At 40.6% G+C, this 27,449-nt stretch overlaps 1 protein-coding gene across 1 annotated transcript in view; it reads left to right on the top strand.

Annotated features, from left to right (window-relative positions):
* The window catches only part of ADARB2 (adenosine deaminase RNA specific B2 (inactive)), a 303,805-nt gene that overhangs the window by 173,911 nt on the left and 102,445 nt on the right, over positions 1–27,449 (top strand). The window contains exon 2 of the mRNA XM_033063178.2: positions 22,063–22,149. Within this exon, the coding sequence (XP_032919069.1) occupies positions 22,063–22,149 (87 nt within the window). The remainder of the gene's footprint in view (positions 1–22,062; positions 22,150–27,449) is intronic.

The following is a 27,449-nucleotide window of genomic DNA, read 5'->3' as shown; positions in this document are numbered from 1 at the left end:
CTCAACCATTAATAGAATCTGAAATTCACACCTTCAATCAGATCTGCACTCTCATGCCAGAACAGCTCTTGACTGATGAAAAATGGTTTAAATTAGCCACACAATCAGAATTTAATGCAATAAAGCACTTACAATAAGAAAGTACAACAATAGGACTGGAAAAGAAATGACATCCAGCATTTTGATTCATTGGCAAGGAGATGAGGTAAAGTAAACATAACAAATCATAAAATCACGGGGCTGTCTTTCAAGAAGATGCTCAGCATGAAGAACTACAGGAAAAAACATTCTCAACCTTTATTGATTAACCCATATAAACACCAAGGTTCCTTTAGGAACTTTACTTTTCCCTGACAAACCAATCTATTTATGGTCAAGTTCCTGACATGAAAGATGTAGCGTCCAAAGGCGATTGTTAAGATCACCCCATGCACACCAGCAGCACGTGCTTTCTCTGCCCCCTGCATCACTCCTGTCCAGTCAAAGAAAACTCAGCCAGCTGTAGAAACAGATTGGAAATATGCACACGGATAGCAAGGACAAACAAACTGTCGGTTGCTCAAGTGATTTGGTTTCTTCTTGCAAATGCAAAATGTCTGAGGAGAGGTTGTGCTGAAATTTCCACTTATAAAATGCACCAAAAAAAAAAATCCACCACTGATTATCTTTGGAACAGCTGGTGGTTTCTACCAGTTATTCCCCAGTGGCCAGCAGTCTCTATTTGTGACTAGTCTTGTCTTCAGCCATCTCAGGGCAACCAAAATGCGACAGGATGACAGATAGTCCTTTCAATAGATACTGACAAACAAATTAGTGCAAAGATGCTTTTCATAGCATACCAGATGTGTTGAGTTCTATCATATGGAACAAGGAATGAAAAACTGTCTACATCCCATCTGTGCTTTTTCAGTAATCAGTGATGCACTTGTTGTGGAGTATAAGGTACAGTAAACATTTGGACGGGGTTTTACATGTGAAATAAATAGAAAACGCCAGGTCTTGGCCTCATCATCATTGTCTAAAGCTTTTATATTAGCAAGAATACCTTAAATGCCTGGGAGAGGGATGTTCAGGAGTTAGAGTATTGTCCTGATGATTAATTGAAAAATTATGCAAATTCCAAGAGAAAGGTTTATGCAAATGAGCATAGACTGCGAAAATGCACTTTGCTTCTGATCGCACACAGGGCTTCCAGCCTGTCATAATAAGCAATAGGTTAAAGAACTGCCGTTTGGATTTACATCATTTCCTCTCTTGGGGCTTATCTGTCCTCAGACTGTTAACCCAGATTTAATTCAAAGTGGCTGCAATTGCAGCTGCAAGAGCAGCGTTAAAATGGAAACAATGAAAAGTGAGTGCTCTTGGCGGGTGATTGAAAGGCCCAGGGCATGGCAGCACATGCATTTCTAGCTCACTGTAAATGAAACCAATATCTCTCAGGGAAAAGGCTCTTTGTGAGGGTTGTCCTTCCATTCAGAACGAAAAGCCTCTGGCCCGGAGTAGGAGCAGGGCGGCGGGGAAGAAGTGCAATAGCATGTGCCAGATATCTATAATGAGAGAGCGTCAATAGAAGGAGCAGCAGGTCTGGTCCAGATCCTCAGTGTAGGGCTGAGCTTTACCAGCTTTTAGCTCCTTTACCTTAGATTGAAAGGCTGTCTGTTTTCCCTACAGTTTTCTACCAGAAAATAATTTCCTAACAGTTTACTACTTAGGAGCCCACTTTTGACTCCCAGTGTCATCATCCTGTGTCCTGACCAGCCCTGCCCAGGTCCCCTGAGCCTTACATGGAGGTGGGAGAGAATGCACCATCCTGGCCCACACCCCATCCCAGATGTGGGGCTGGCTTCAGGATCCCCTCTCAGCCCTTGAATTGCAGCAAGCCCTTGTCCTGCCTCTCCTCTGCCATGCCCAGGCACCCCAGGAGGAGCTGTGCTTAGGGGACATGCAGCCAAGTTCCCTGTCATCCCCTTTGCAGAAATCCAGGACACCAGAGGATTCTTTTCTCTCTGGTTATGTTGCCTGTGGCTGCTGATACACTCACCCTTCTCTCTGCAGCAATGCTCAGCTCTGCAGACACCCAAGCTCTCACCTCTCTCCTACCATGAGGTTCAGTCTCCCTTTCTTGTCACTGCCCTCCCTTCCTCCTTCTGCTCTGTTGCACAAGCCCCTTATTATTGCATGAGAAATGTTCTCTGAAAAATCCATTTTGCTTTCTCCTTCCTTTTTGGTTGGTTAGACAATTATTAATCCACCTCCTTTTCATAAAATAGCCACAGCCATAATAATAAAGTCAAAATATGATTTCCCCATAATATAGTATAATCTCTCCCTTTTCTTTATTCCTTGCAGATGGTACACCTCTTAGCATAAACAGCATGTTAGCATACTGATTCCAGATGCATAAAATACGGACAAATCTTCACATTTTCTCTCTCCCCTGAACCAGTGTGTGTATATATATTATCCTTGCCATTTAATTTTCCCAGCTTTTCATTTTGATTTCTCTTTTAGGACAACGCAGACTTGTCATAATCCATCTGGGATTTTATTCTTCATCATACAAAATGTTGCTTGAAGGCCAATTTTTACTTGGCATTAAGAGACTGAAGATCAGCCTAAAACAGAGTATTATAAACCTCTTATAACAAAATCCCTTCAGTTGTAAATGTGTTCTCTCAATAATTAGATAAATACACCAGACCACTTGTTACCAGACTAGCACAGGAACTAATTACATTATTTCCTGTGACTGCATTTGATGCACCAATTCACCAGCAAAGAAGAGGCTCCAGAATCTATCTTCTTCTGAGGTTGTTGTAAATAATTCTAGTTTTAAAAATAAGTAACCATAAAGGCTCTCTTGGAATTAAAAGGCACTTAAACAAAGGAATCTAGGAGTGTGCTGTGAGGACTAAAGGATAAACTGGATGTATTTTGCATTGGTAGGTGAGGGGGTATAAAATTCTCATTTGATCATTTACAAAAAGCTTCCGACTTCATTGTGAAATGTTTTCTCTTGTGCTTAAATTTCATGCCACAGATTATTAAAAATTGACTTTGCAGTATTTGTTTTACTTATCTATCCCAGCCAGGCTGTGCTTAACCATAGATTTTGTGAATTATTAAATTTTAAAAGCAATTTTATGTTGGATTTTACACTCCAGTTCTGTCTGGAGGGATGTACACCTCCAGTTCCATCCCTGAAGCTGAAGTGCTTTGATTCATCTTTAATCTGAACAGTCTTAAAAGTGCATGTTCCAAATTGTAAGATGTGATGATAGTCTCCAGTGTAATGCTTAACTAACTGCTTGTTAGTTTTAACATTTAACATACCATGAAAAATAACTAGTTTCCATAGGTTATCTGAGCCATAACAATGCTCAATATAATTCATTCAGTCAGATAACAAGAACTATTTTCAAACATAATGAGGAGCTAATAAAGGTCACTGTGCCCACAAACACATATATCACCCCTAATTTAATAGTACCAATGCTGAATGGATGCACTTCAAGTACAAATCTCTTTAGTTGAAACTGCTTGATGCTAGAAGAAGGAAGGCAACTGAATAAATCTTCAGTATTTAAATTAGAGCTAGGCCCAACTGCCAAGACTTAAATTTAGGTGAGGAATCAGACTGGTACTAGAACAAAACTAGATTTTGACTAAAAAGCCTGAATTACACAAGTGTAAGCTCTAAATTTTAACATAAGCTCTTCATTTTTCTAAGGTTTGAAGCTGAGATACATTTCTCATGTTAAAGTTAAGGGCAAAGATGAAGGGTTTGCATGTAAGTTTTGGTGCTTCCCTTTTAGTTTATGTTAATTGATTTCCAGAAAAATGCCAACAATTTTTCAGGATATTGTCAGACACCTCCTGTAAACTGAGCCCCTGTATGAAGGTGGGAAATCTGAAATGCTAGTGTTGAGATTGAGAAGTCAATCTTTTAAATTTTTGTTCTATCACTGCCTAGAGGACAAGAGCAGCAAATCTCTTCAGTGCTATGTTCATTGAATGCAAACACAAATTTGGGATTTACTTGGGTATTGTTAGTAGGTTGGTATCAGTGACTTTGTGATGAATTTTGCTGCCAAGTGAGATGCATTGAGGTGTTTCCTAAGTCACACAGGTGCAGCAACAGAAACAAGGGATAACTAATATGTTACAAATAATGGCATAAAATAATTGCTAAATGGATCAGAAGTAAAAAGACTAGAATATATTTCATGTACAAACCTCTGTTCTAGCTAGGTTCATAAAAACAAACTAAAATGCTAAAGCCTGGAGTTGCTCCATATTATAATGAATGCCAGATTTCAAGGTGAAATTGTTTAATTATACAGAGCATTGGCAAGATTAGTACATTCAGTGTTGGCCTCACCGGATTCTGTTTGTTTGTTTTCTGGTTGATTGCAAAATTGATGCAATTATTTACATGAGGATTTTTTATTTTAATGCTTTTTTGTGTGCCACAGAGCAAACAGTAAATCACCATCATCCTCCTGAGCAGCCTGTTAGAACAGGGCAGCAGCAAGAAATAGGGAAGAATGGGAGGAAGCCGTCCTTTTCCTGGCTCTAAATTGTGTTGGGAGAAGCTATGATATTTTTTTGCTCTTTCAATAATAGTGTAGAGCAGACCTGCAAAAAGAAAATCATCCTTGTGAGCCAGGAAATCCTATTCTTCTGATGGGTTTATAGGCAATATCTGGGTAGTTGTGCATCTTAAATCATAATGGGATTTCTTTCTAAACATATATTCTGTGTACTCCTTAAAAAGCCACTATTCATTTAGAGCCACCTCCCTCCAGATCTCTGTCCTTGATTTCTTTTCTACAAGCCTCACCATAATGGTTTTTAAAATCTGTGAGTCTTCCAAGCCTTATATGAATATCTTTTTCTTGGACATGGGGAACCTTGTTTCAGTCATGACTGTCTTAGCTGGATGCCAAGAACTCTGAGGTGTAGGTAGCTCATGTATTTGTTTAGGTGCTTGGAGGCTCTGGCTGACAAACTCAGTGCCTGTGTTTGGAAAATCACAGAGGCTCCTGTAAATGCATGTCTGTATGTGTGCAAACTAGATGTATATGTACATTCTCTCATAGACAGCAGCCATAACAGAGATGCAGGGCTGTCCTCAAGAGTTGGGAATCATTGTTGCCATGTGCTAGAACCTTTTTGGATGACATTGACTCTGTTTTGAAGGTGGGAGGCAGTTTATGGATGAGATTTGCCAAGCTGTAGAGGATTGCATGCATATCCATTCAAACTGAAGATATGCACAACATGGCTTTGAAAATTTCAGAGCATCTTTTTGCCAGCTTTTTCTGAGTCACACCTTGAAACCAGTTTACAGTATCTTTCCACTGACAATAGTGCACATTGAAAGGACAAATCTACACAAAGAGCTATAGATAGAAGCATTGAAATTAGAATGATACAGAAAAGCTTCTGTCAGCAGAGTACTCAGAATAACAGCAATGAATGACCTTCCTCTACAAAAGTACGTGATACCTATTTTAGGTCAGATATCTTTATTTTAGTTTAGTTTTGCCACATGTAATGGTGTTCCCACAAGGAGTCATGACAAGGTGTTTTGGGTTATGTCCAGTCTGAGTCAGATTTTGACATTTGCGAGGGGGTGGAAGCCTTTGCATGTGACCCTAGCCCAGCCATTAAAAAATGCAAAATACTCTGATCCATAACATATGTTTCAAACCAGGTTGTCAGAAATAAACATGGTCCCAAGAGGTGCCCGGGACTTCACTGAGCTGACGAGGCTGTGGCAAGTGACGCACGTTTGGAGCTCTGTTCTGCTGCACTCTGGAGGCTGTGGCCCCTTTGCCTGCAGATGTGTCATTGGCACTCAGATTTCCTCTGCAGTTCATTCCTTAAATCCGTGCTAACTAACCATAAAAACAACACGCTTGTTCCATAGGGGTGTCTGCAAATAAATGCAGAGTCACCTCTGCACCAAGGCACGAGGCTTTTATCAGCCTGGCACTGGGAGTTGTTACAAGCCAAAACAGAGCAGGGTTCATCCCATCTAACCTCAGCCATTACTGTGCTAAGCATCAAGCTGACCACATGAAAGGCTCAGGGGCAGTCGAGAGATTGTGATTTAGCCGTGTGAGGCTCTCTGGGTTTATTCTCCAGGAAAGTATGTCCACTGCCGTTCATTGGAGCAATCACATCTCATTTTGCAGAGTAAAACCATGGGATATTGCTATAACTTACCCAATGGATTCAAACTGTGGGTGTAGTTGTGCAGTCCAGACCTCCAGGTCTCTTCAGCAGCAGCTGATAAGTGATATGACAAGCAAAGAGGCATCCATGTTAGAAGTTTTATTGTGCTTATTTTCAATGAAGAATTCTGCAAGCAAGCATTTGCATTTTTTTATTAGTTTATTAAGAGATTAATATTAATTTATTAAGAGATTTGGAAGTAAGTTTTACATTTTAAATATGTCTGAGTTAAAAAGCATAATTAAAATGTTCCTTTTCAAACTAATTCTGAATGTGTGCAAATCACTTCCATCACTGTTTTCATTTCTGTCGGGACACTAAGCATATCTGTTAAGAGGCAAGAGATAGTGTTGCTTGTTATGTGACTGAAAAAAAGCTTTTGGTAACCTTATTGAGTGACTGGAGACAGATTACAGCAGAGATTTGCAAAAGAAGTTCAGGGCACTTCAGGGATCTGTCATCTGCAAAACCAGTGGAAAACTGCAGTTTGCCCTGGGTGGCTGGTTACACAGCATGAGTAGTGAACAGTCAAAACAAATAGTTTGCATAGACTAAAACATGTTTGCAAAGTGCATTTGAGCAAATTCTACTGACAAGTATATTTGGAAAAATCAAAGTCTGACACAAACAGAAAAACTACTGAACAAATTAGATACAAATCGCCCTCTCAGCAGTAGACATGAGCTAGACAGATCTTGAGTCTACACATATCAATGACACAGACCTCAATCTACTGCCTAAACCACCTGACAGTGTCAGGGCCACATGGAGCATGACTTTATGATCTTATTGTCCCTTTGGGGGGGGAAGTTATGGATTTGTTTTTCTCCATTTCTTTTTGAATTGCAGAAGTTCATTTCTTGCTAGTAAGTCATTTGTGGAAGTGGCAGAGGTCACATTGCACTCTGGAGTTTGTCACTCAGGGCCAAGGAAATGAATGATTGTGTTGTTTGTATTTAAATCACCAGCATTAGATAATTACCTTTGTCCTGATAACCATCTATAAGGTCTGGATCAGAATAGTAGAAATCGACCTTTTCCCATAAAACTCTTCACTGGAGATTTACTGTGTGGCTACTTCTGAAGACAAATGGTGAACTTTTCTTTCTCCCTCTCTATCATGGTCACATTTGTTAACAAATATGAAGCAAATCTATCTGTTGAAGCTCAGCCAAGACCAAAGTGCTTCAATTTTCTTAACACAAATGCTCCTGAATATTCTGAATATTCTTGGACAATCAAATGCCTTGGAAAAGCTATTATGTATGGTTGTAATATCTTGGTCTTTAGCCATGGCACTACAGATGTGACCCCCTAATACATCTCACTGTCCAGGATTCCACATTTGAACAATACTACAACACTGAACAAATCAGAGCCTATTTCTGATAGTGAAGACTGAGGTTAGAAGTATTGTTTTGCTACACTGGCCGAGCATTTACATCTGGCAGCACAACAAAGAGCCATCCACCTGCAGGACAAGAGGCTGCAGACTGGTCCATGGCACCATGAGCCCCATGGCACCATGAGCCCTCCCTGTGCTGGCACTTGCTGCCAGCAGAAACGTGCCAGCTCCTTGGGGCATTCCCTGCCCCCCATCAGCCAAGGGCTGCACTCAGGACAGTGACAGTGCCAGTGGGGGTGGCTGTGCTCCTGTGCCCTGCAGGATGGTCACAGGGAAGCTGCATGGTCACAGCTCACAGAGTCTCTGCTGTGGGTCAGACCCAGAATATTTTAATCAAAAGGCTTGGAAGCCAAGTGAGGTGTCGTTGAGCACAGTCCTTTAGTGTGTGTTTGATGCAAGGACTGGTATTTTGGGTGGATTAGTACCTTCCAGTGGCAGTGGGGGAAAGCAGGATTACTGGTAAATATCTGTTGTTGTTTTTTCTTATATTGAAAACCCATGGGTCAAATTTAAAAGTTAAATGTGTGTGGGACAGCATTAAAATACACCCAGAAGTGGAAGTGCAGGTAGCCAGACCGTGCTAGCAGTGTGCTGACTGTGTGGTCCCTGAGGGCACTGATGGGCTCCCCCACCCTGCCCACAGCCTTTCCAAAGCCCTGCTCTGGACAAATGCAGGGACTGTGTCTCCTGGGTACAAGGGTTTAACCTCACTGTCACCCACAGCTACCCCATTTTAAAAGACTGATTATGGCTCCCATTTCCCACCAGTTTGAAAGACAGGGCTTCAGTTCTCAGGAAAAATTCCCAAACTAAAGGGGTCCCTCCCAGTAAGCACAAGCAAGTTCCCCAAGCCCTGAAGTGGGATAGATTTTGGATACTCTCTAACATTCAGTTTTTATTACTGAATGCTTTAATGAAAACCACATCAAGAAGGCTGTCACCTGTGTGTCCCTTTTTGAGGCATCTGATGGTCCCCAAACCTAAGTAATTTGTTTAGGCTCTGATACAGGGTTACAGGATCCACTTTGGAGGCACAATTGTGTGCCTCTGTCTGTATTTCTATGCCATCAGCTGTAGGTATGACCCTCAGCCACCCTCTGACACCATGTTTTGTCTACACTCTGATGCCATTATTTTCCTTTCTTCTATCACCTTGTGTCTGAGTTTTCACAGGAAAAAAACCCAAAACACGTCCAAGGAGGACATTTCACAGATGTAAGTGTGAGAGAGCTGCAGATGACCAAATGTGTGACATTGGTTTGATCTGACCAAATGTTTACTTCTATATCTGAGCCAGGCACACATCCCTTTGCAATCAATGGAGTTTAAGGCATGAGTCATTTTATCCTAAAATTCAACTCATGATTATTAAAGTTTGCCACTAGTGGCACAACAAATGGTGTACAGCACCAAGAGAGTAAGGTTTTGCTGACAGTGAGTACACCCACATCTGCAGTACTTTAAGTCCTGGTAGCTTTTATTTGCTGCTGGTTTAGGAGAGGACTGTGGTCATGTTGCCCTGTCAGCACACCCCTGGTTTGCCAGGAGTTCATTAGCTATGACAGATATTGCAGTCTTTTGAATCAGTCAAGTTCAAATAACTCCTGCTCTACCAGAAAAGAGGATTTTCTTTGTTGTTGTGGAAGGAGGAAAGATGGTTCATACGAGAGAATAAAAGAGACTGAATTCACATGACTAATGGAGTTAGATACATTTGAAAAGTGTGAGGTATACATTTTCTAGTAAAGGGTCCCTCTCCTCACCAGGATTTCTGTGCCAGAGGGAAGAAAGTTACAGATTGCTTTGCATTTTAAAATGAAAGGGGAGCTGTTTTATAATCTCTTGCTGAGATCAAAGGAGAAGGGAGGTAAATGCATATGTACTTCTTTCTCTGGTGCTGCACCAGCTATTTAGTAGAACTAATGGAGCCTCCAGTGTAGAAGAGACAGAGATTAGCCTCTTCATCTCTCCTAACTGTAAAGAGTCCAAAAGGATTAATATTATTGAGTGAATTTCAGCCAGAAAGTAGGAAGGAGATTCTCTCCCCTCTTCATCTTTTAATCTTTGTTTCCAGAAATAACACTGAAACAGGTTTTCAGCCTCCCACCCTTTCCTTTTGGGTTTTTTTCCTTATTATTTCTTAGTAGAAACAGACTTGGAAATATCTAACATCCCTAAGAAGATTTGGCATAGTTGAATTTTTGACAAGTTTGAGAAAGAACTGAAAAGGACTAATGAGACTGAATAGTCATGACAAGTTTATGGGATCAGAACCTTAACTGGTTTGAAACAGTGTTATTCCACTGACCTCAGCTGGCATGACTCCATGTATGTTCATGGAGTTCAGTGAAGCTACAGACACTCACTCCAGCTGAGGATCTGACCCCTGAAATGATAGAGCCTCAGCCCAAGCAAAGTGAATTTTTGTCATGAATTGGTCTTCAAGGGAAAATAATTGCTAATTCAATGACTCCCACTGTTTTTTTTTCAGCTGCTGGTCATTCTGCACTGTGGAAAATCTTTACTTTTAACTGGTGAATCAAGAGTTTCCCCAGCAGCTTCAATACATGGAAGATCAGAGGGGCAGAAGTGTGTACACAGTCCTTCCAATGTTATGTATTGGAAGACAAGCCTTGCAGTCAGTTTATGAAGCAAAACCGAGATACTCAAGAGAAACCTTCCCAGCTAGACATTTTGCCTTGCTGTCCTTTTAGCTTTACCAGTAAATTCTGAAAAAAACATCTAAAATCCTGGTTTAGATGGCACTTTTGGTCACATAAGGGATTCTCATAGTCAGGGTTAATTTTGTGTAGAAAGAGCCTGAAAGAGCTCAGTGGGACCTGTTTTCAGCACACCAAAGCAGTAACCCTGGCATCTGTATTGATGCTACAGCACTATCCAGACAAATTAGTCCTCAGAATTGCAGAATTTGGAGCTGAGGAAAGTAAGCAACCTGCTCAGGAGGTTACAGCTCCTCTGTTCCTCTTGGCAGTCACTGAAGGGAGATGAGAAGGAAAGAAACACGATAAAAAGTAAATGGCACTTTCCTGCTAAGCTAATCAGTTCTGTTTGAGAACAGAGGGCCGTGCCAACTGCAAATCAATGCACTAAATCACTTTCATTCTTGTGCGAGTCCTGCTGCCATGGCAGCTGCTAACAAGGGAATAAAGAAAACTGTTACTGGGTATTTAGTAGACTTTTTAAGTGCTTGTGTAAAATAACATATTTAATTTAATGCAAAGTTATAAATGTAATTGGAGTTTATGGACATTCTAGCAGGGAAGAGAAGAAGCAGATTCCTCTTCTTTCTGCACAAAGAGCTGGTTTATGTTCCCAGACTATGCTTAGCAAACTCTGTCTGCAGTGTTAAAAAGCAGCCTTCCTGCTGGATTTTAACACTCCATCACTTTGTTAAGGGATAAACACTGAGAAATATGTCTGATATTTCATGGGGTTTTTAATATGTTCAAGTTAGAGAACAGAACTAACACATACTTACCTTAGGAGGAAATTAATGCCCTTTAATGCCATAGACTATATTGACTACTTCACTGACTACTAAAGAAAGCCAGCAATGCCTGCTCCAGATGTTGATATGCACAAAAACATGCGTAGATTTAATCAGATAATCCCATTTAAGATAACAACAACTGTGGATTTATTTAATAGTGTAATATTATATTTTTATTTTCCTATGCTTTTCCAAATTATTCCCAAATAATGATCTTATTTGTCCCTAGATGTGCCTGGGACTATCCCTTCCTTTGGCAAGTTTCTGCAAGTTTTCAGTGGTGTTATTCATATCATGGTTTGGGTTGGGAAGGGACCTTAAAGGTCACCTTGTTCCAAACTCCCTGTTAAACACCTTCCTTTGCTAAATGGCTATTGAGGAGGTTGCAGTTTTCCTAGAAGGCTCTGTTTCTGCAGCACTCTCAGAATTTTGAGCATAAAATAGAGGATGCACATCCCTGAATTCATGGTTTGAATCACTGTTGCCCATACTGAGCAGCCTAACTTTGTCATCATTTAAATCATCAATCATAGCTGTGCAGTGAAATGCTTAATATAAAATACCCATGGGCAAGCAGTAGACTGCTTTCTCTTTAATTACATCAATCCTCAATCATCCCAAAGCAATGCCATCCTTGGAAGTACTAACTCTGACAGGTAGTACTTCTGGGAATGCCATAAAAATGCCAGCAAAGCAGCAATGGCAGAGAAAATAAGCTGCCTCATCTTTGGAGAATTATTGAACTGTACTAACATTCAAGGGTACAATGTCAGCACAATGCAGAAAGAGTTAGATGCACAACCCCCATTATTATTGTTGATGGGAGTCAGGTGTCAAGTTCCCTTTGCATCACTCTGAAAACATGGCCTTCTTTGTAAAGCCTTTGCAAACTTTTCCTTTGTCACCGCTCTTAATTGAGGAAAAGATTTGAAGCCATTTGTCCTAGGATTGAATAAAGACTGAAAAAGTAAAAAGAAAATACTAACAAAGTAGCAGTGATGAACCTGAGACTTTAAGACTGCCTACAAGCTGTGATGGAAAGTTTAATAAATAATGAAGGCTCATGCCTTAACAGGTGAAACTGGAGGAGTTGCTTTTTAGTCAAAGGCACTGTAATACCAGCAACAGCCAGGGCAGGCCCAGGACAGCCCCTAACTCCTTCTAGATGTCTCAGCTCCCAAGGGGTCAAAGGAGAACTTAAATCCCTAAATATTTAAATAACTGGCTCTGTTAGCAGACCTGACTTCTCTCAGTAGGATCTTGCCTGAGAAATTCCTGCAAGTCTCAGCCCTCTTATATCACCCTAAACTGTAACGGTAATGCCTTTAACAGATTAGTTAACACAAGACTGCCTCATGTTACCAAGGATAAATCAGGGCAGGAATCAGGTTAAATATCAGGGCAGGAATTAGGCTAAATATGCATTATTATTATGGAAGTACAAGAGGGAGAGGTCATACTTGGCTGCTTACAGCAGATGAACAGAGAGGAGATTTTAAAAAGCTTTTCACCACTAATTGCCACCTGGAGTTTTTTGATGCAGGCCATTCACTTCCTAATGTTTAAGCAGGTATTTGGTTTGGGAGGCAGGGGTTACAGCTCACAGAGGAGTGCTCACAGGCAGTGCCTGCACTCAGCCAGGGCTGTTCCACATCAGTCCTATTGTCAGTTTTGGAAAGCAGATGGACAGCTCTTTCTGCATCTGCGTTTCTGGGCTTAACAGCCAGTGAAACCTTAAAAGAGCTAAAAGAGCTGTTTGTATTGAGGTGAAGCACATTGCTATGCCCATGTTGGGTGACCCACTTTACACTGAAACTATCATTTTACAGAGTATAAAATAAATACTTAGCTGTTCATCCATGTTGCACCTACACAAACATCTTTAGAGTTTCTCCATGTAGTAACTCATGGTGTTTGCAGTTCTTTGAGTGCCTTAAGTGGGAGCTCTGTGAGCACAAAGGAGTTTTTGATCCCCCTTTCAGTAACACACCATTCAGTTCATGGCCCAAATCTGTGGTGGATCAAGGACTGAAAATATCAAGAAAACATTTCAATAGAAGAGCCTCCTTGCAGGGGCTGCATTTCTCAGGGAAGCAGGACATCCCCCTCTGCACCTTGTAATCCAGCCACAGGCAGTGCTAACACCCACCAGAACACAGGTCAGGATTTCCCAGACAGGTAGCATAAAAATCATGTCTCCTAACTTTGGACATCTACAAGCTAGTCTGTTAGCCTGAATCAATAGTCCAGGTCCCAGGTAGAATCAATAGGCACCTGCTGGGAGGGCTTTATTGCATTTATCTCAGCAGGCATTTATTTGTGTGTGTCCATGCCAATGGCACCAGTCCCTCCTAGGGTTGTTTAGCCTTTCTGACAGCAGATAATGGCTGAACTTGGAGACAGAGTTTGGAAAACTGAAACTTGGTGTTAACAGCTCAGCCCCACCTTAGAATTTATCTACCTGAGTGGACTGCTGGTTCCAGAAGATGGCAAAACCCTTCAAAATCAGACAGTGCAGCACAAAGCTTTGTATCCTCCTTGTCCTTCTGCATGCAGAGGGCTGAGCCTTAGTCTGTACCACTGCTGCAAAGGCAGCTGCTCTGCCCCCCTGCCCTCAGCCCCACTGGCTCCAGGCATCCTTTTAAATGCCTTTACTAACTGTGGTACTCCTACTTTGGGTTAGACCACTCACATTTTGCATAATCATAATTTACTTGATAGATTTAAATTAGTGACAGGAAAACCTCTCTTAATCCAAACCAAGAATTTTTCTGTTCCAGCTTAGCAAAGTCTCCTTAAGTAGTGCAGATTTGTAGGTAAACATAGGCTGATGAGAAACTAACCCATTCAACCTAGTACTGACCAAACTAGTTACCTGTATGACTGAAGACTTTTCTCTTTGATAATACTGTTTGGCATACAATAAAGTAGTCATAGTTAATCACACTGATTTATTGTCTGCATAATAAATCCACTGGCTATTTTTGTGGTTTTCTTGCATCTCTATTCAGCACACATTGGGAACTGGTGAGTTTCATGCCATTATTTTCTCTGTGCTTCTCCTGTTTTCTAGAGTGATGACATCCCAAAAAATAGGGATTAAAAAAAAGAGAAAGTAAAAGCCCATCACAGTTTATAGAATGCAAAATAAAAATATTTCCAAAATGAATGTTCAAATAGCATAAGAAGCTTGCTAAGATGTGGATTTTTAAACTGCCATCTCCAAGCCACAGCCAGATCACTTAGAAATATATAATATAGTACACTCCACAGGCAGACAGATGCACATAAACTGATAATAACTCAAGAGTTTTTATCTCTATGTGTCCTCAAGCAAGGCATCAGGAGAGAGAAACACTCTTGCAACAAAATTAAATAGTTTTAGATCTAATTTTCCTAGGTTATACTAGATTTCAAATTGATTTCCAAGGAATCTAACAGTCACGTTGCTTTTCTTATAAAAAATCCATCAACCACTTTGTGTTTTTACTTACTTTGCTCTTTACTGGAAGTAATAAGAAACTAATATTTCACAACACAACATGTTTCATTCTGTAGAGGTCTCTTATGGTGAAGGAGCTTGGAGTGGGCAGGTGCAGAACACCAAAGTACAGCCCCTGAGATTTGTCTGTGCAAGTGCCTATTTGAATTAATGTGATAAATCTGCAGCTAGACCCCACTGTCTCCTTTCCAGAAATGCAGGAGGGTTGCAGAACATGCCACTGTAGAAAGATATGTCCTAATGCATAATGTGATCAACTAAACATATCCCCATGTACCTCAGAGCATATTGAACTAATCCACACCAAACACAAGCATGGGGTTTTTTGCTGGTCCTTTCTGCTTCCTAAGTGAAAAGCCAGAAGTTCCTTTGGCCTCAGAGTAAATGAGTGCAGCCATGTGTGGAGGCACTGGTGGGATGCAGGGCTGCAGAGGGGCCAGAGCACAGGGCATGCACCTGCTACTGCCTGTTAGGTGTTGGATTGGCTTTTGTAAAATATTTCACACAGTTTCCCCAAAAGCTTCCCAAGGGTAGCAGTTCTGGGTCAGCAGACAGCTGGGACAGGATGCACAGAGGATTAGTCCAGCTGCCAGGCCCCTGAGCTAACTGATGTTTCACATTCAATGTTCTCTGCAGTATCATAATACCATAAACTGTTATTGTTACTCAATATAATTGCATTTCAGAGCTCTCTTCTTGGACACAGATCCCATTTTGCTAAGCACTGAACAAGAATAGAGGGAAAATATATTCTCCGCTCCCAGAACTACATAAAAATAATTATACAGGCAGCAAGTAGATCTATTTACAGAAGACCCCTGCACTTGGCAGGCCATGTTCAACTTGCAGGCAAGGCAGAGAAGCAGGTGCTTCTGTGCCTGGGTGCTGCATGGTACCAAGCAGCTTGTTGCTGTTTCAGAGGAAGATTTCATGGCTCCAGGTTCACACCTCTGACTTCTAACTCAAGGCACAACCTGCTCTGAGCAGCTGAAAACCTTCGCCTGAAATGCTGATTACCAAAATATTCTCTGGTTTTGTCTTTCCTTCAGTTATCAGACTAAAAACAATGTGCTCTGGTATTTTACATCTTTTCAAGTCCCGGTTGAAGCAGAGAACAAAAACAGTAATGCTGAATACACCTTTTTCTTTAAAAAAACCTAAATTACTTAATCTGAATAGTCCTTTTTGTCTCAGTTTTTAAGAAAATTGTTCCAGTCAAAAAATGTATTAAACCAGGAGGTCTTTCTCTCTGCATATTTCCTGCTACCTCCAAGGAAAGCTTTCCTTAACAGTTCCCACATGGGCCAGGGTGGGATAGCACAGCAAATGCTCTGGATTGAAAACCAATCATAAGAAGCAGACCTTTAGTAACTGTCCACCTCAAAGGCCATGCTCTCAGGAGTGCCAAGCATCACAGCTACAGACAGAAACAGTCCCACATATTTTAACCCTTTCATATTCTCCAGGTCAAAGGCTTTTTTTCCCCCTTGGACTGCTCAGCAAGGAATGCTGTTCCAATTCTATTGACTGCTGGCTCTCGGGGGTCCATGATGTCAGCAGAGCTCCAATTAGAGTAGGACTGAGAGAAGAAAACACAAACCAATCAAGAATGGGCATGTGCCAATAGCCCCTTGCAAATACATGCAGGCTTGCACTCATCCCATGCAAGGCACCAAACTGGAGCTCCTGCAGCGTCCAAAGCTGCTGCTCTGCCTACAGAAACATCAGCCCTCTGGAGGGGTTTAGGGCAGCCACCCTTCCAACCTAAACACAGCTGGAGGGGATGGGCAGAGACCCTCCCAGCCCTAGGGGAGCTGTGGTGGCAATTCATGGGGACCCCAGCACAGCTTTGTCAGTGTAGATATAAAAGCATCACACAGAGCTTGCATACTTGTATGTGAACCAAAAAGCACTTGGGCAATGCTGCTGAGACCTGCACACTCAGAAACTTCTGATTCTGTTCTCAAACTCAGCTTTAAAGGCTGATTCTGACACCGTGCAAGTAAATTCCTATCTGGAAACTGTCTGCTTAAATGAAATAATGCAGCATGGTGGCCCTACAAGCCATAATTTAGAAGGCTGTGAGCCATCCCAGTAAGTGGTGTGGTTTAAAGACATTGTTATTTTCCCCACAAATCTGCCATATTTTCCTTTTGCATTAAGGATCTCTTCATCCTGTCAGTCAGTGTCAGCCCAAGCCTGAACTGACTAAGATATGGGAAGGAAGATAAAGAATCATCTCCTGATTTGCAGGTTCTCTTTTCCCTGTATCCCCCCTCCCTCTCAAAATAAATCAGGCTAAACACAACTGTAAAAATGTAACTATACAAGTAGCTGCAAATACTGCTTTAAGGAAATAAAAAAATTAGATGTTTTTAAGAGGTTTTGCAGCTGATTTTACACTGTTGCATCATATTTGTCCCTTCCTGAGTAATTTCATACTCCTCAATTCAAAAATGAATTACTTAGGACTGGTTTATAATGTCCACATTGTGTTTTTAAAAGAATACTATTGAAGAAACCTCTGACAAGTGAAGTAGCTTATGGTAATGAATTTGAATATGAGAATGAACCTTATTCAGTAAAATATTGTTAACACTGATATGGAAAACCACTGGTATCCATCTGTTTAATCCTTCATGTGTTTTAAAGTTGCATTTTTGAAAAACAATTATTAATAGTGCTCATTAGCTGCCAAGCAAAAGAGCATCCCACAAACTTCTGCTCAGATATAGCAAATACCAGTGAATACTACTCACTTTTCCAAGTTTGAGCTAGAACCTGCTGCAGGATCTCATGGTTAGGACAAGTTTTTCTGCTGGAGTCTGTAGAGATGGGAGAGTATAAAGGATGGGCCCTTTCTATAAAGGAAATGCAACCCCCTGCAGATTCCAACTGTGTCCCTACAGCCCTTCAGCACCTCCCCACCAGACAAGCTATTCCAGCACTGCACTATCCCTACTGTTAGGAAGGGTTTTTTAATGTCTAAAGTGAATTTTCCTTGGTGCAATTTAAGTCCATTACTTCTAGTTGTGTTAATGCACATGGAACACCGTTTGCTCCTTTCTTCCATGCAGCAGCTTTTTATGTGCTTGCAGGCTGCTGTTATGACCCCTCTCAGTCTGCTCTTCTCAAAGCTAAACAATTTGTCCAACATGTATAAGGGCTGATTTTTAAAAGTGTTGAGCTCCTGCTGTTCCTGTTGCTTTTATTCTGGTGATTGAGAGTGAAAGAACTTCCACAGAGTTGATGATCAAGCAGTATTGTCTGGTGCCCTTCAAATACGGATAGGTATGAAGGGCACAAATGTGTTTATAGCTGTATATGTGCATTCTTGTCTTCACAATAAAAGTGTATTTACAGGACCTGTGACCAGCCTCCTGACTGCATCTCCAGGGCAAGAGCAACTTCACTAAAAAAGCAGGTTTTAGTGGAAACTTGCCTGCCTTATGTGCCAGGCTTTGCTGAATCATTTGTACCAAAGCATTTTCTGTATTTCATGCAACACATATCTTGTTCCATGGAGGTTTTATTTAAATTATTTTATGGCTACTGTAAAAATGTTGTTCATGATTCCATGTTTACTATTTGCTGTTGCTGGAAAATATATCTTTGGAAGAGTGAATTGAAATCCTTTTCATCCCAAAACAAAAGGATGAGGTTTCCTTCCTCTAGTAGGCTTCTCTTCAGAAGAAATGATGATTTTTGTGCTTAGAGTACTGGAGCAGATTTCCACTTGCGAGACTGTTTTTATAGTGAATGCACTACAAATTATGATGCTATCATCTTGCAATAGTGTTCCAGGGCAGTGAGAGATAAATTCCACTATACCTGCTCTTTGTCTCTCAATTTCCATAGTAAATAAAGCTTTCTTTGTGTCCATGTAGGCCCTTATGAAATTTCTTCATGGCATCAGAGGCTTTGGGTACAACGTAATGCCAACAATAATGCCTTCTTGTATTATTTCTCATAAACGTAGAGGTATATATTCTGCATTTCTGCAGAAAAGGGGTTTTGAAATGTCTTTTTTTTTTTTTTTTCTGCTTAAACCCTCTCTTCTAACCTTGAAAAATAACTTTCTCAGATGAATACAGAGAACATTTACAGTTATAAACTAAAAGTAGCTACTCTAATTTTGGGCTACCTGTCATTGCTTCTTTTCAGGAAAAAAAAAGAGCAAAGTCATGGAAGGAAAAGAGTGTGAGAGAAGGAGGCTTTAGCGCTATTTCTCTCTATGATTTTTTCAATCTTGTCTTTTATTCTTATTCATAAGATTTCATCAAAATTCTGGAAGCAAGGCTAATTATGATGAGCATTAACCTACACAGGGACCATAAAGTGCGAATACACAAGTCTCCTAATCTTGACAATTAACACTGAATTTCACCATTGGTAATAAAGCTGAAGTGCCTCAGCTGTACAGCAACAGGCAATAATGTGCAAAAGGTGGAATTGCACAATAATACCAATAATTTTAAACCTAACATTAATATTTCCCTGTAAACACCTTCCTTTAATTATTCTGTCATTTATCTTTTCCTTCTTCACTGGGTCAATAATTCATCTGTGCAGTGTGTATACTACAACTTTTCTCTTTTTACAGAGCTTACTCAAAATCCTGCCCTCTTCCCAGGCACACACTAAATGTTCCTTTGCTTAGCCAATGGATTGACATATTGAATTATATTCTTTATCACTGGTATTGATAAAAGCATATCCTGCTGTTAGGATCTGCCTCTGGTTGACACAAACCCATCCATTGCTGCTCTATGCATGCAGCAAATTTTACATCCTGTTTCTCTGCCACACAAAGTGAAATCACCAGCAAGGGCTTTGGGGACAGGTGGAAAACAGTACCAACAAAAGCTTAAGATGATTAAAGGATCCCTTAAGACAAAATAAAAATTAAATTGATGAATTTTAAATCCACATTGTAAATTTCACATATCAATTACACAAAATTAAATCGTAAAATATTCCTTTACCTAACAATAGTATAGTATAAAACTAAATGGATTTGCATTTTGATTGGTGGCAGGAGCAAGCATTAGCCACTGTAGCAAGAAAGCACTTCCATATTGCTTGGTTAATGGGTTAATTCTCTGTGAGAAGTGAGAATGTTTTCTCAGCAAAGAAGATTTAGGTTTGTGTGTGACATCAGTGTCTTGAGGGTTAATCCTGAAGGTCTGACAGCTGTCAGCAGTCAGGCACAGGTGGAGTGCACTTTAGGATCTCAGTACCCAGACACAACAGTCACTGCTGGTACTACACCCTAGGGCTGTCCTGATCCTGTGTCTATCATCTGAAGCATTTCCCTTACCAAATGCAGCCTTTGGATTAGGTCCCAAAAGCCTACGCTCTTTTCACTTCAATCAAAGAACCCAGTTGAGAAAGTCAGGAGTGAATACCAGTCTTTATCATGATCATAACCCAACAGCCTCGCACACAGTGAGATGTTTTACAGAGACACCACATTTCTCAGTGAGCAATGCCTTAGCAAAAAAGTGTCAAAGTAAAATCTTCTGGCTGTAGCATTCATAAATAGCTTCATTCTTTTGGTTCCTGACATCACTGCAGTCCCATAATGAAATTGCAATTGAAGGAGGTTAATTTGTGCTCTAATTATGTATTAGTCTGGGCTGAAAGGTTTCTGGACAGAAAAAGGTTTTCTTCAGGCAATCTTTTATTCTGCTTATTGCATTTACTTAACAAAGAGCAGTCAGCTTTTACAGTGAATTCCCGTAATAGAGTTGAGCTGTAATGTTACCCAGCCAAGGGCAAACATATGCAGTCACTCTTGATGGGTTCTGATAACAGTCTTGAGCAAGAGCAAGGATTGTTTGCACATGTAGGAAGGACCAGGACAAAAAGCTAACAGATATGCTGCTGAAAAGGTTTAAGAGCCCTTCAGCTAGAATATCTTCTAGACCAGTGGTACTTTAGCAGACAGGTAATTTGAGGAAATTCAGAGAAGTATTTTCTCAATGATAAAAAAATTTCCCATGGAAATATTTTTCTTGTGTCGCTTCAAAAAATACATTCTTGGTTTTATTTTGATGCTTCTGCCAAAGGATGAGAGGCCAACATTGTTCACAATGTGCAGGATGCAGAACATTTTCATTGAGGAAATAGGTGAGCCTCAGCCACCTATATCCTCAGCCATAGCTGAGGCTTTCTAAGCTGAGAAGTACTTTAGGAAAGCAATAAAGTTCTTCAAAGCTGTGAATCACCTTTGTTAGGTGTGTTTCTATTTCTTCTCTGCTATTATTGGTCCTCAATAAAGTCTCCATAGTGTGTCAAAAGGAATTTAGCCTAAACAAAATAAATGTTCAGCTAAACAAACTAGTTATCAAAGGAAGTAAGCCATCTAAATATATAAGTATTTCTAGGGGTTGTGTTAACTTCAGCTTTTCCCTATAGAAAAATCCTGAGCCAAATATTGACCTAGTATAACTCAGTATCAGCTCTCATTTTGCTGAATCTGCCCTGGCCTCTAATGCAGACTCTGATTGTGGCACTGGAAGTAAATGTCTCTACCATTCACTAGCTGCAGGGTAAACACAAACCACAGTTAAAAGCACATAATATGAACACACAAGAGGGATTTCAAATAGTGTTCTTATTCTCTAAACAATAGCTTTCTGGGCACATCATAAGGGTTTTCCAAAAAACATATAAAAAACTGGTAGAATTACAAGCCATGCTAGTCTTTTGTGCCATCCACCACTGAGTTTTCTTTTAAGAGTTCTGGTTCGGCCTCCATTAGGGAGAGGAAACAAGCTAAGTAGATGATCTCATCCATCAGAGCAGTGCTCATGTCCCTTCTCCCAGGGCTGACTGCCTAGTCCATTCCCAGCTGGACCAGTTTAAGTATCCCCTACTCTGCTGTGCTTGGGCACCATTGCTGGGAAGCACAGTCAAGAAACACTACATAGGGGCAGAAACCAGGAGAAGTGTGTATTTGGTGTTTGCCTGTGCCAGCTCTAATAATTGCATCAAGGTTCAGTAAGCTGTGGTGGTACTGCGGAGTCACAGAATCACAGAATGTGCTGAGCTGGAAGGGATCCACAAGGATCATCAAGTCCAACTCCCAGCCCTGCTCAGCACCATCCTCAGGAGTCACATCAAGTGTCTCAGAGCACTGTCCTAATACTTGTTGAACTCTGTCAGGCTGGTGCTGTGACCACTGCCCTGGGTCAGTGCCCAAACATCCTCTGAGTGAAGAGCCTTTTTCTAATATCCAACCTAAGCCTTCACTGACACAACTTCAGGCCATTCCTTCAGGTCCTAAAACCAAACAGACTTACCAAGATGTTTTGACCTGAGAAAAATGTGAAGTAGATGTGAATGCACTGACTTTGTACTGATTTTAGACATATCTTTTCTTCTATTTTCTTCTAGAAAAACTAAGCATACTATCAACCTTCATAGCACCCTTCAAGTACCTGAGTCCTGGCCCTACCACCATGGAGGATGAAGACAATTTAAGTAAGCAGTCTCTTTTCTCTATAAATGAACAAAAATAAAAATAAAATCTCGACAATGGAGGAACAATTGTGGAAAGGAGGTGGTTTTGCAACTATTGGCAAGTGAAATCACAGAAGGGACTTGGAAGGGACCCACAAGGACCATCAAGTCCAGTTCCTAGCCCTGCACAAAACCATCAAATTGAGAATTGACAAGCCAGGCTTACATAAACCAGTTATAACCTAAAAATTAACCACTTTTATCTGATTAGTATTCTCTTGGGCCCTTACACCTCAACCAACTGTCTGAGCTCATGGCTGTAGGGCTGGAGGAAAGTCCTGCTGGGTGTGAAGGAGTTGAGAAGTCTTCCAAACTTGTGAAGAGTGGCAGTTAGGAATTAATAACCCTCAGTAAGCCCTTCCATTTGTCACCTAGAAGCAATTATTGTGTGTTATCCTGCCTGCTTATTGTAGCACAACTTGAATCATTAAAAAAAAAGGAGGGAAGCTTTCTGAACCAAATGAGCAATGTTTTAGTATCACCTACCAGACTGGCTTCTTTTCCAGGCAGACACATGCTGCCATGTTGCTCTATTAGAGCCACTTAGTGGGAGGAATTTGGTGCTTTTCCCTTGTTGTTGCTGATCTGCCTTGGTTTGCTCGTGGTGCATCAGCAAGGGGAAGAGCTGCTGGAGGAGTGAAGAAGCACAGCCTGCTATTTTCTGCTGCTGAGCATCACATGGACATCACACTATTCTGCTGCACAGCGAAGGCAGGCAATTACAGATCTTAGCAAAGGCAAAAAAAATCCTGAAAATCCTTCAGAATTGCTCCCAGGAAGGCTGTATTTTCAGGAAGACATATGAGAAGTATACACACACACAGAGGAAACATATTATGCACACAATGAGCTTGTGCAGGCACCTCCTGCGTAATAGTTCCCAAATGTGCTACTTAGTTATTTTTAGGTAATGTAGGAAGTTTGTACAAGCCAAACACTGTAACACCATTTTCTTATTGCTACTGTAATACCAAGACAGCTTCATGCCTGAGTGGGCTGTAAAACAGCTCACATGGACAGGGTAAGAGAGGTTTTCTGAAAGAGAAACACCAAATGTCACTGTTTTCAGGGTCATCCTACCCAGTCCTCCCTTTGGTCAAACATATGCTCCAGTGAAAAGGCAGCTATTTATTTCTTGGTGCACAGAAAATATTTTAGGTGTTACTATTAGGATCTTTTTTTTTTTTTTTTAAATATGAATTAATTTTACATCATGCATATTTCTGTGTTCACTTGCATTATAGTGGTCTAAATCCCGCTAAAGCCTATAGCACACATGGACCTCTGGAGTAATTCCACATTTTAAAGAGCTTCAGAGATTTGCTCTGAACAAGTGGAAAAACCTTCTCCTGTGTTAACAATTTAACAGGAGCCCAGGAGAATGCTGGCAAGGTAGAGAAGTTGGTTTCTTATCCCTGTAGTTTTCTGCTTGCTGAGCATCCTGTGAGAGCACTGCTTCCCCAGCTGTGCAGTATCAATGGGCAGAGTTCCACCTGCTGAAATGGATACAAATCCTGTTTCACATTCCCTTAGGCCTTCTTTACAAAGGGAGCCATGCAATTGAACTGCACCTGCATTTTCAACAGGTGATTATTAGCATACAGACATGATTTTTGTGGTTTATAATCAATGAACTAATACTAGAAAAACCTATCAAAGGTACTATGCACCTTTGGAATGGAATTGTGGGTAAAGTAATTATCTGTCTCTGATGAAGGTCTAATCTTGAACATGCAAGGAAAGGCCCACCCTATTCATCCCCAGAAGGCAGTTGTAGCTAAGAAGGTAATAAATGTCACAGAGGATTAGAAATAGGAAGCCTAGCCCTGTACATGGTCTTCAGCATCTGTTAGTGATGCTTTGAGAAAAAGGACATTTAAATGGGCACACTCCCCTTGGTATATTCTTCTAGCACCTAGCAAAAATTCACTCTGCTAGAGCTTGCACCTGAATCATCATGTTTCTTACACATCAACAGAACTGTCTAGTCCTCTCCAGAGCCCACTGATACTTCTGATGTCAACAACAGCCAGGAACAAGGAGTGATTTAGAGTGCTGTCAAAAAGTGCACCCTTTTATTGCTTCAAACCTGCTGTCTCTAGTGCTGGGATTGCATGAAACAGTGAATAATCATTCCCTGTTCACTGCTTAAACCTGTCTGCCTTTCATGATGTTACAAGCCTATGCCTGTCCCTGATCTTTAATCGTGCCATCCCCACTTTGCCATAGGATCAGGGCAGATTATCACCAGCCACAGACACTTTTAATCGAGGTTGTGCCTCTAGCAGGAGCTCATGATTCCTGGGGATCTCATTATGGAGTGCTGCCACAGGCTCGGGGCAGTACACACCTCCCCAGTGTCTGCAGAGGGAGCTGATGGTCCCCAACACACTGATTTCAACCACTGCAGCAGTCTTGGAGGACACATTCCAGACTCAGATTCAAGGTACTGAAGCATGTTCAGTTATGAGCCTGTGGGTCAAATTCCTTTTCAGACAGCATGAAGCCCCAGAGCTTTTGTATCCACAATACAGTGAGATACAGCCTCACACTGTGAGACAGACAACCCTGTCTCTAAGAAAATAAGTGAATATCCCATTTCAGGAGGCAGCAATCCCTCACCAAAACTATTCCCTTATTTTTGTTTTGAAAACTGTGTCTATTGCTATGATTTGGATTTCTCCAGGGCCTAAAGTGTTCTGGCTCTGATTCAGGAAGGCATGTCCTGAGGTCTGTTTCTGCCATGGGCTGCCCACATTTTCTGCTACATGCAGTGCTTTGCTGATGGGCAGAGAGCATCAGAATTCTATTATCAATCTCAGTCAGGTCATTAGATCATTTGAATAATTTCCCTCCTTGGCAAGATCTGTACTAGACATGGATTTCAGTTACTTCAGATAGTTATGTGGGCAAAGTAGAGTATGATCATTCTGTAACAGCTAAAGACAATGGCAGTCACCTTTCACAAATTTTTCATCTTCACTTTAAGCAAAGTCCTGTATTTTTTTTCACTTATCATGCTTCTCTCTGCAGTGTGGTGTTACACACCAACAAAATCTAATGACACTGGTTTTAACCACCTGAACCTCGTGAGGCACCAGGGAGTGCTCAACAGCAACAGCTTACCTAGACTTTTTACATGAAGATTTAAAAATACATAAGTGTGTTTTCATGTAAGAGTGATTTCATTTGTTAGCTTCAAGTTTATCATTCCAAAGTCAAGGATATCAACCTAAAAATTCCAGCAGAAGCATTCCCAATTCTTGGTTGTGGAATCAATAAGTGTATGAAAATGCCATCCTGCTTGGAAGAAGACACTGCCCTACATTACATTTGATGTCGGGGCTGGACTTGGACAAAGGTACCATGGCTCTGGCTCCTGGGTTCATACCTGTTGCTCCTGATTCAAGATTTTTCACTTTCAAATATTCATTTAATCCTTCTAACATCTGCAGTCATTGTGATGTAGATGAACAGCAAAAATGTACTCTATATAAGCAATCCAGTGTTTATTAAACATTTCTAAAGACAGTAACTGCCTGCCTCAGAGCTATCAGTTGAATCAGGAGTTATAGTACAGGCTATAGTACAGATAAGGCAAATTCTTTCTTTTAATACCACAGTTTTCAATAATGTTATGTCCATTTTAATTCAATAGTAAAGATGCTAGCGAAAATGAGGACGCCACCTACCACCTTTCCTTTCCCATCCTCCCTACAAGTTGGCTTGGCAGCAGAATAACCTTCAACAGGAACAATATTATCTCTTCAAATGTAGCGTGGAGTATCGGATGGTTAGTTCTGCAGAGCCCTTAAGACCCAGAGACATAGTCAGTGTCATTATTAGTGATGCATTATAGTTCTGAAATGCTCTTGATGATGCAAACTCTCTAGGTTAACTCTACTGTGCATAATGACCAAAAGGAGAAAAACATGAAACAGCAGTCAGAATATTGAGGAATAGTGCATAAATAAATATATTTCAGTAACTGCTTTCCTTTCCTCCATTCAATTACTGAAGCAAGATCACAATGTCTCCTGGTGTCTGTGAAACTGCAAAAATCAATTAATAAAGTTAACTGAGGAAATATTACAGTGCAAAACTGTGGGACTTTTTTAGAAATCTTACACAATAAATTAGAAACTATTGCCCAAAAACTATGATAGTTTTCTTCCTCCTTTTTTTTTTAACTCTATCCCCTTCAACATTATTATTCTCCAACCTTTCATCATGGGATAACCATAATTTATTATATTTTTTTCCCCAAATGTAAAGAATATATTTCCAGAAGTCAAGAACAAAGACATTATGAGAAATAACAAGACTGAAAATGATCCACAGTTTTGCATTTTCCCTGTGTATATCCTCTGACTTACCCCTTTCCTTTTAGCGCTCTTCATTTCTAAAATTGCTTGTGATTGTTCTATTACAGCTGCTTACAGTATTTATCTTGTGTAGTTTGGTGTCATTTGCCTGCTTTGTCTGATTTTCACAATAGAAGTACATGTGCCACCATTAGAGAGGTAATCTTATGTCTGCTACACAGAGGTCTCATAAAAGACATATTTCAAAGACTTCCTATTTCAAAGATACCTGAAAGTATAAAGTAATTTCACATTTCCTGGCAGCTGCCAGGGATCACACAAGCCCATCAGGCTCACAGACTTTCTGAGGCACTCACTGAGTTTAGGCTGCCTCTGCTTTACAGGCCATGATGACTTTTGGCTGCTGCAGCTCCTCCTGAGATCTGGGAAGAACTGAGCTCTTTCCTGGTGTTTCAGGACCAGGTGCTCTAAAATCTGGCCAGCTGTAAGGATACTTGCACAGATTTTCTTCATTGTGACAAGGCCAAAACATGCCATAAATGCAGGCATGACATCACTGTGCATGCCCCAACTTTATCCACATTTCCTTTGTGCTTGATTTCTGGAAGTTTTACACTTGAACCCCTGTATTTTTTTCCCTTCATCAGGGCAAACTCTCTATTGGCCAAAACATGGACTAGACAATTTTATAGACACAATTAAAGACAAATAATTAATGTTTATTTTATGGTTTTAGTTAACTATTTTTTATTGAGGGTGGTTAAGGTAAGACATTAAGGTCATGCATTCATGTTCACAAATCCGCAGTTCTCTGACCACAAAAGAAAAAACAGATGGAATAAGACAATATGAATTGTAAACACACATAGCCTCTTGAGTTTTCCTATTCAGTGGTGCATAATCAATACAAATTCTTTTCAAAGCTGAATATTGTGT

The sequence above is a fragment of the Catharus ustulatus genome, chromosome 1 (genome assembly GCF_009819885.2).
Source record: "Catharus ustulatus isolate bCatUst1 chromosome 1, bCatUst1.pri.v2, whole genome shotgun sequence".
NCBI lineage: Eukaryota > Metazoa > Chordata > Aves > Passeriformes > Turdidae > Catharus > Catharus ustulatus.
This window is presented reverse-complemented; position numbering and strand designations above follow the sequence as displayed.